At 41.4% G+C, this 9,786-nt stretch overlaps 1 protein-coding gene across 2 annotated transcripts in view; it reads left to right on the plus strand.

Moving 5' to 3' along the window:
* The window catches only part of LOC124270647 (protein tyrosine phosphatase domain-containing protein 1-like), a 28,465-nt gene extending 19,135 nt beyond the window's left edge, over positions 1–9,330 (plus strand). Inside the window, exons 7-15 of one of the 2 annotated variants that reach the window (XM_046705686.1) lie at positions 1,020–1,126; positions 2,208–2,295; positions 3,426–3,515; positions 4,212–4,311; positions 4,844–4,957; positions 5,246–5,437; positions 6,620–6,721; positions 7,798–7,881; positions 8,614–9,330. In XM_046705686.1, coding sequence (XP_046561642.1) covers positions 1,020–1,126; positions 2,208–2,295; positions 3,426–3,515; positions 4,212–4,311; positions 4,844–4,957; positions 5,246–5,437; positions 6,620–6,721; positions 7,798–7,881; positions 8,614–8,874 — 1,138 coding nt within the window. In that variant the 3' untranslated portion in view covers positions 8,875–9,330. Of the gene's footprint in view, positions 1–1,019; positions 1,127–2,207; positions 2,296–3,425; positions 3,516–4,211; positions 4,312–4,843; positions 5,438–6,619; positions 6,722–7,797; positions 7,882–8,613 lie in introns of both variants that reach the window. The other variant, XM_046705685.1, reaches the window with a different exon arrangement.
* Positions 9,331–9,786: the final 456 nt, after the last annotated feature.

Below are 9,786 nucleotides of genomic sequence, written 5' to 3' on the forward strand. Positions count from 1 at the left end.
TATATCTATATAAATCACTAATTATAAATCCAAAGTATTCTGTTTTTCCCACCTCCGCTCCGGAGGATTCTACAAGCAAAAGAGCATGAGTCAGGATAAGGAAAAATATGTAATTTTTAGAGTAAAATTGATATTTTATACTTATCCTGACTCATGAAAAACCCTCCATCCTCCCACATAACACTTTGGATTTCCCTGTAAATTCAAGTGTTGGGCTCATAAAATCAGGAGAGAGTGAAGCATGAGGCCAGAGGGTGGCGACACCTGTTCAGCTAGCGGCAAAGGGAGAGCAACTCTTGGTGAGTACCAATTAGTGATTTTACATTGAAGGGGCTTCAATTAAGGAGATACAAGTGTTCCACTATGTTAGCAAGAAGAAGAAGACAAGCAAAGAGCATGAGTCAGGATAAGTATAAAATATCAATTTTACTCTAAAAATTACATTTACTTTTAACCGTTGACTTTCCCCAATTGACAGTTTTGCCAAACCTACACCGTCACATGTCAGTCGTGAATGAACAATGTTCCGGTGCACTGACTTGATCAAATAACGTTTTAGCTGGTATTATGTTCAATGTTGCATTTAAAAGATCAATTTTATCATATTAACAAATGTTAATAAATTATTCCACAAAAATATTTTGTTGTAGTTTAAAGCGATTTTACGAGGTACTATTTTCCATAGCGTAGTTATGTTATTACCGCTGGAGTTTAATACGCGCAGGAATACGAATCAGCTGTTTGAGGTCACAAGTCTGTCTCCGGGTGTTTTTTTTTGTGGTTCTTCTTTTTAAATTACATTATTGGTAATAAATAGAATAACCAACTTGGTACCAGTGATTACAGGAAATATGCCCTCGTTAAAATAATGTTCAGTGCCTCGCCAAGGCTCGGCACTGTGAACATTATTTCAACTCGAAGCATATTTCCCGTAATCACTTGTACCTCGTTGGTTATTCTCGAAATAGCTATGGATTGTGCTGTTTATTTTACAGACTCTGCCCTGTTATTTGTTTCAGGAATGACTATGGAGTTGCCTCGATGAGCACCCTCCTGGACATTGCTAAAGTGATGCAGTTTGGTCTGTCTGAGGGCAAGATTGCTATCCATTGCCATGCTGGTCTTGGTAAGTAAGTCATTTCCTGGATTTCAGACCCGAGTCTCTGCTGAAAGAATGGGACAAATATGGTACCTGCAGTGAGTGAGAGTGAGTGAGTGAGAGAGAGTGAGTGAGTGAGTGAGTGAGTGAGTGAGTGAGGGTGAGTGAGTGAGTGAGTGAGTGAGTGGCTTCTTTTAGCATTATTCCAGCAACATCACAGCGGGGAGGACATCAGAAATTGGCTTCTCACATTTTATTCGTGGGGAATCGAACCCAAGTTTTCAGCATGACAAGCAAACGCTTTAACGACTAGTCTCACGTATCACCCTGGTACCTGCAGAAAGTTATTGCTTAACATTGTTGAGAATGAAATACTGTGTCTGAAAAGACATTTCTGTCATAGAGGCGCGGGTTAGGGGTTAGATAGAACTGAATGGTACTGAGGACAGACCTGATTATTATCAGGGGGTTATTAAAATGAACTCCATCCGTGCGTGTGTCCGTCCATGCACATTCTTCTTTTCCGGAGCAGAACTTTAAAACCGTTCATTATTTCTTCACCAAACTTGGCACATAGATAGATCTGGTGGTGTACTGGTGACTTTTGGTAGTTTTGGAATTCTGAATAAAATATATTTTTGCGTTTCCATGGGAACAAGTTTGACTTTTACTGAAATAGGTGGTAGTGTTCTTTTTGGGAGCAGAACTTTAAAACCATTCAATATTTCTTCACCAAGCTTGGCACATAGATAGATCTGGTGGTGTACTGGTGCCTTTTGGTTGTTTTGGAATTCTGAATAAAATAGTTTTTGCGTTTCCATGGCAACAAGTTTGACTTTGACTGAATTTGGTGGTAGTGCTCCTTTCTGAAGCAGAACTTAAAAAACCTTTCAATACTCTCCTTCCACTTTGCTATATACATGCCAAAACATTTGACATAATCATAACTAGTAGATATGTTCATGAAGAGTATTTTGGTATTGCGGTTATATTGATGACTTTGTCTTCTTGTTGACTGTTACTATGGTTGCATGGATGTGTTTGTGCAGGGTAGGACACAACTAATAATTTCATGTTACCATGGTTACAAGACATTTTGTTTGTGCAGGTAGGACAGGACTGATGATTGCGTGTTACCTGGTTTTCACCAACAGAGAGCTGTCGAGCGATGCTGTCCAGTATGTTCGATCCCGGAGGTACTGTAGTCATTGTAGACACTTGTTTCCCACGAGGGACAGAATAGATCTTCAGCACACCTTACTAAAGACATCAGTGCTGACAGCTTGCCCAATGACTTGGAGTGTGTTCATGCTGTCAACCACTTGCCTGATCCCCTTTAATTATGGGCTGTTATGATATATTTGTAATTTAACTCTTGTGGACTAAATACCTCCTAATTAAAAAAACAAAAACTAGAGGAAAATTCGAACATTGAATATAATAATGACTTTTTTCTTAATTTGCCTACCATAGGCACTTAGTTTAGACTCCAGCTCCTCAGCATACCCACACAACGTGAGCTGGCTCACTGTGCTGTATGAAGCCTGTAGGTGTCCATTGTTGGTCATGGTATGAACAACTGATTTGCAGTGTGTCTGAGATGATTATTACATAGTGGTGGTCCGATTAATTGAAATAATCGAAGATTGGTCGCAGTGACTAAACGACCAAGCAATCGATCATGCTTTCTCGTAATTGAACACAAACAATTCTTGAACACTTGTTTTCATAAACAATATTTTTCACAAGGTTGGTTTTGTCTGTTACATTTCATAAGCACTACAAGCTCATTTCAAGTCATGATTGAATTTATCTTAAAGACTCCGAGAAATGTATGTTCATGACATACTAGTCATCCTTTAAAGATGTGAAATTTTGCCAAAACACCCAAAAGAACTACATGTTTATTCCTTATTTTTTTGTGCATTAACAAATTTCATTAATGACGCTAACCAATTTTTTTCGATGATTGATCGGTTGTAATAAACCAATCATCAATTATGAGATTTTAACCAATTCCCAACACTGATTATTACTACAGCCACTGAGCCAGTGTACTGTGTCTGTCTGTCACATGGCATCTCAGTGGGCTAGCACTGTGAGACCCGCATTTGTTTTGACTTGAGCAAGGTGCTGCTGGTGCATATCACTATAGAAGTGAACAAATCTTGACATTAAACCTCTCACATATTCCCTGATATTATTTGATATTCTTCTTCTTTGATATTAGCTGACAGTTGACACCCACAAGTTTGAAGAAAATAGAAGCATCATCTGTAGGTGCTGTTTTCAATGTTTTGTTTTCACATTCTGATCTCTCCAACAGACCCAACTCAATACAGACTGGGGAACAAGTCCGGACTGTTGCTGAATTTGAAGAGTACCTGAAGCCTTTCAGGATCATCTTCGCATCTAAGTAAACGTTTAATCCACTCATGACTTCATCTTCAGTTCTGTTCATGCTGTATTTGATTCATCATTGGGATACTTTATTCCCCGGCTTGTAATGCAGGGGATATAGTTGACACCTCACCTGTCCGTCCGTCTGTTCGTCCATAATCATTTTGTTTCGGACCATAACTCAAAAACATTCAATAGTTTTCAAGCAAAACTTGGTAAATATATCAAACAGAACCTAAAGTGGTGCCTTTTGCTATTTGCAGATTTTTGTCATTTATATTTTTTCTTGGTTTCCATGGAAATGATTTGGACTTAGTCTAAAAAAAAATCAAGTAGGACTTTAAGTAATTGTCAGATGATTTGTTCTTTTCAAATTTGTGGGGTTGGGGATATGTCTCATGACTCTTGTTTACTATGGTCAAACTGTGATGTTACAGTAGGAGAATTACAATCAACTTAGCTTGCTCAGCTCCCTCATCAGAATTGTCTGCACATCACGGGATGGTGGGGTAACCCTGTGATTAAAGTGTTCGCTTGTAAAACTGACGACCCAGTTCAATTCCCCACATGGGTACAATGTGTGAAGCCCATTTCTGGTGTCCCTGGTGTTATATTGTTGGAATATTGGAAAATAGTGTAAAATTCAACTCACTCACTCACTGAGTCACTCATTCCACAGATCAGTACAGTTGTTTATCTATTCACCTTCCAGAGATCCAGATGCTCATGACTTCTCACTGCGTCAATTTCTCAATCGTCAACAACATATACTACACGGGTTTGAAGCCAAGAAACTCAAGTATATTCCAAAAGTAGGTTCAGTATGTCAATATAAATACATGTCATGATGTATGGCAAGTAATCTAATCATTTTACTATATATATAGAGTTGTATACTCCCCAGGGAGTTGAGATTGCTAATACGATGTGCAGTTGATATTGACATCCAATGAATCGAGGGAAAAAGTACCAGCGCCTTGAGCATGCACTAGTGCGTTGATATGTGCGCTATATAAATATCCTATAATAATAATAATAATAATATGTTTCTGCAAACCATTATTACGGACACTGAGAGCAGCTTTTGGTCAGTTGATGACCCCACCAGCTTTTTGCTTGGCTGATGCTGCAAAAAAGTCTTTCTCTGGCATATCATGCTACTGAATTTCACAGCTTACATCATAGGGTTTTGGGAAGTGTTTTTAAACTTTTAAAACGTTTTAAAAGGTAGCACCATCTCTCAAACATATCCCTCCCTCTGATAACATATGACCAGTTCCAAGGTTGTACACAGACCATTTTAGCCTGATCCTACTCTCATTACAACCTGTCTGTCTGTTGCAGATCGTGTATGTGTGTTGTGAACGATTGCTGGAGCTTGCCTCAAAAGGTAACTCTCTCAACAAGACCCGGAGTACATTGTCCATGTCAGATCTAAAGTCTGACATACTTAAAAGAACAATTAGTGGTAATTCCCTAGCAAATAATTCAAGTTCTCAGATATCGGTGCGTTCTAATGAAAATGCCCCGTCTGATGAAGCGGGATCTGAGACTGCCACAAGTGAACATTTTGAAGATTTAAAACAAAAAGATTTTAAAGCTAATGATGTTAATGGCAACGAAAATGGTAAAGGTCATAAAAAGAAAGGTGCTAACAACAAAAAAGACGATTGTATCGCAGACAGCAGAAAAGTTAATCGAAAGTCAAATTCCGAGGGAACCCTGTCAGGGTCAGATAACTCTGTCAGTGATAACACAGTTCAAGCCAGAGACAGTGGAAGTGCATCTGGCTGTGGTATAGATTCCGGCTCAAGCAAGAGCTACACATCAACAAGCCCTCAAGGGTCATCGCCTGAAGATCCGTCTCTCTGGATTGTGGAGGCCTTAATTGAGACAGACTATTCTGATATTGTACTGAAGAAAGTAGCTGCTTTTGAGGTTAGTTGGTTTCTTTTTTTTTTTTTCTTAACGCCACTTTTGAAAATGTGAGCAGCATGCCAATAACACAATCCAATAACACAATCCAACAACACAATTCAATAACACAATCCAGGGGTTGACATCATGAGCGCCAGTCAATGCTATTGGATCTGTGAGTTAATATTTAATGCCATATCAGCATTATCTCTGCCATATAGAGGGGTGGCGGGGTAGCCTAGTGGTTAAAGCGTTGGCTCATCACGCCGAAGACCCGGGTTCGAATCCCCACAAGGGTACAATGTGTGAAGCCCATTTATGGTGTCCCCCGCCGTGATATTGCTGGAATATTGCAAAAAGCGGCGTAAACCCAAACTCAGTCAGTCAGTCTGCCATATAGAGACTTGTGATAGAGTCATGATTACATGCTTGAATCAAGTCAGCAAGTCTGACCCCCAGATCCTGTTTGTCTCCTTTTAAGACAAGCATCGGTTCTGAAGACTTATTCTATCCCAGAGAGTTGGTTTCTTTAGTGATATTTATTTTATTTTAAAAATGGAACAATATCAAATTCTGGCACTGAAGAAGAATATTTTCAGGATATCTGTCAACTGAGCATGTTCATCAGTGGTGAAAGATTATTTTATGTTTGATAAAATGTTTTCCTCCAGAAAGAGAGTAATTGTTATGAGTTCCAAGTGGTCAGTGACTTCAAGCAACTTGTCTAGAGTTCAGTGTCCTGATACACAAAGTGATCTTGGTGCAATGACTACTATTAACCTCTGTTAAATGTGTGTGAGTTATGACCATAATGGAATAATCATCTTGACTGCAGTGGGGTAGGCTAGTGGTTAAAGTTGCCGAAGACCCAGGTTCGATACCCCACATGGGTACAATGTGTGAAGCCCATTTCTTGTGTTCCCGGCTGTGATATTGCTGGAATATTGCTAAAAGTGGTGTAAAACTAAATTCGCTCGCTCATTCACTTGACTGCAATGCTAATCTCCTTTTCTGATGACCCTTACAACACTTTCAGGACATACTGCTACTGTGGTCTTTAAGGTGATCACACATGACTTGAACATATACATATGTAACTGGTGGTTTGTGTCACAGGAAGCACTGAACCAGACTGATGAAGCTTGGAGCGTGATAGCACATGACTTGAACATATACATATGTAACTGGTGGTTTGTGTCACAGGAAGCACTGAACCAGACTGATGAAGCTTGGAGCGTGATAGCACAGGACCAGGATCCGGTCGTCCTCAGTCTCCTCATGTGGGAGTGGCTGGACCAGCTGAGTGTAAGTAGCAGGACGTGGTTGTCCTCAGTCTCCTCATGTGGCTGGACCTGCTGAGTGTAAGTAGCAGGACCAGTCCTGCATGTGGGAGTGGCTGGACCAGCTGAGTGTAAGTAGCAGGACCTGGTCGTCCTGTCTCCTCATGTGGGAGTGTCTGGACCAGCTGAGTGTACATAGCATCAACCGGTCATCCTCAGTCTCCTCATGTGGGAGTGGCTGGACCAGCTGAGCGTAAGTAGCAGGACCTGGTCTTCCATAGTCTCCTCATGTGGGAGAGGCTGGACCAGCTGAGTGTAAGTAGCAGGATTTGGTCGTCGTCAGTCTCCTCATGTGGGAGTGGCTGGACCAGCTGAGTGTAAGTAGGAGGACCTGGACTTCCTTAGTCTCCTCATGTGGGAGAGGCTGGACCAGCTGAGTGTAAGTAGGAGGACCTGGACTTCCTCAGTCTCCTCCTGTGGCTGGACCAGCTGAGTGTAAGTAGCAGGACTTGGTCGTCCTCAGTCTCCTCATGTGGGAGTCGCTGGACCAGCTGAGCGTAAGTAGGAGGACCTGGTCGTCCTCAGTCTCCTCATGTGGCTGGACCAGCTGAGTGTAAGTAGCAGGACGTGGTCATCCTCAGTCTCTTTTGGCTGGACAAACTGAGTGTATGTAGCGAGATTGCTCAAGTCTCCTCAAGTGGCTGGTTCACGCAAATGGAAGTAACAAGGCTTGATCCTCTTCAGTCTCTTGTGACTGGACCAGCAGATTTACTACTGCATCATAGAAAAGCTCAACTTCCTGAATCAGTGAAATAATATGTTCAAAAGTCAAGGAGTGCTGATCGAGGTTGTGCATGGCAATACATTTTGTGTTGGAAGCATGATAATCATAGACTAAGATTTTATTCACATTTTGGCCAACAGAGAGCTTGAATTGTTTACTATTTACAAACCGCCACCATATAGCTGGAATATTGCTGAGTGCGGCATAAAACTAAACTCACTCACTCACTCACTCTAAATGCATGTCAAGGAAGTCATGTTAATGTATTTGATATACAAAGACACCCAGGTGAGATTGTGTATGTGACATGTTTTCAGGAACCGGCTTTGTCAGCTCAGGATTTGCTGACCCTGCTGGGGAGTCATGAACCTCCGCTGGATGCTCTGTTCAAGGTGGAGAAGGTGAGACGTCTTCATGTATGTCAGCTACCAATGTCTCCAGACTCAAACCTGCTGTGTGGCAGGACATCACGAAATGTGTTGACCATGTCTTTTGGAACAATCAACTAAAATGCCTCCTGTGTTCATATTGCTTATTTAAAAAAAAATGTGCAGCCAACTAAAATAAGTCTCCTGGATCCTGTAACTATATGTGTTCAAAGTGGTAAATCAGATTGTGTGGAAGGAATGGTAGGAGAGTGCTCATATTGGTATGTCTGCTACAGTCTGGGATTATTATCCCCCGCCATGAGGTGGCAGGGGGATATTGGTTTGAGCTCCGTCCGTCCGTCTGTGCATCCAAGATGATGGGGACAGATTTTCTCAAAAACCGTTATAGATAGGGAAACCAAATTTTGTGTTTATTTTTAGGACATGAATGCCTTGATGGAGTTTGAAAACAGATACCGTGCTACAATTTGTTGCTGAATTATGGCCTTGTCATGCGTTTCTTGAGTTAGTGCGCGATATCCCCAATGGGGACAGATTTTCTCAGTAACTGTTATAGATAGGGAAACCAAATATGGTATGTGTGGTAATGTCGTGGTGGAGTTAAAAAACAGGAACTAAATAGGAACAGAACACTGTGGCGGGGGATATTGATGACCATGTCTTCTTGTTTATAGATGATACACGTGGTGCATTGGCATAAAACAGCAAGTATAAATCTTATCCCTTTTTGTCCTTCCTATCCAGGGGGTGAAGTACCTGCTGGAGTACGTCTCGCGAGTGATCATCAAGCTGCAGCCCATCTCCAGCAGCCTCCAGCAGAGTCTCCTGGAACGTTTTCTGTCCCATCTCACACACCAATCAGTACGTCAGGAGGTCCTCTCCCGACACGGACCAGAGTCCATGGATGACTGGCCCAAGATGAGGTCCAACACCACCAGGGACCTCATCCGCTTTGTTGAAAAACTCATCAAGAACATGAAGGTCAAGGACAGCAAGAAGCGGTGAGAAAAGTAGTGCATTGCTGGAGGGTGATGTGTTTTGAAGACAGTGTCAAGGTCAAGGACAACAGGAAGCAGTGGAGAAGTTTACCACTGGGTAGAAGGTGCTTGTGCCGGATTAGTGTCACCCTGGTGACCTTGAACTAGCCTGTGGTATATGAAGCTTAGATATTCACTGTTTCGGGTTATTCCAACCCTTGACTTTCGTTCCGTTTTGAACTCTGTCAAGAGGTAGTCAGAGAGTGCAGAGTCAAGACAGTTTGTATACAGTATATACACACAGACTATCAGGCTTACTTATGGACTCTGAAGGTGATGTGTGTTGAAAACAGCACAGAGGCCAAGGCCTCACTGTTACACAGCAAGGATATGGAACGAATGGGGGTCTGTATGTGAAGCTATAGTGGACTCTTAGTCTAGTGAACAACGTTCAAAACCACCAGTGTAAAAAAGCGATTTATGGGAAGCAAGGTGATTTTACATGGGCTGTGATAACTCATTAATGGTGTCATAAGTTTTGTGTAAAACCACCAGTGTTTTTTCCATTGTACTACATTATTCACCTGTGAGAGATGGTCATTGCAAACCTGTATAAAACTCAACTCTCTGTGTTCTAACATACACATTATGAAGCCACGTATATCTCAACACATAATTTGGGATAGTGGCGAGCATGTTCATCCGTCCATCTTGTAGTCGTGTCTGGAGCACAACCGTTGTCTTTGTGAATGTTTTCTCCTGTTTTGGAGACTGTGATCAGGGACAGGTGTCTTTAAACTTGTATTTGGTGAAAGCATCAAGTATTTTGAAGCCTATCTTTTCATGTTCTTCATTTGGCAATGTCTGAAATTATGCTACGGTATAAATTATTTATTATGTGAACATTTGAAGGCTCATTTGCTGTGTAATGAAATGATGG

This window comes from Haliotis rubra, unplaced genomic scaffold (assembly GCF_003918875.1).
Source record: "Haliotis rubra isolate DU_JTF1 unplaced genomic scaffold, ASM391887v1 Scf1532, whole genome shotgun sequence".
In the NCBI taxonomy this organism is placed as follows: Eukaryota; Metazoa; Mollusca; class Gastropoda; order Lepetellida; family Haliotidae; genus Haliotis; species Haliotis rubra.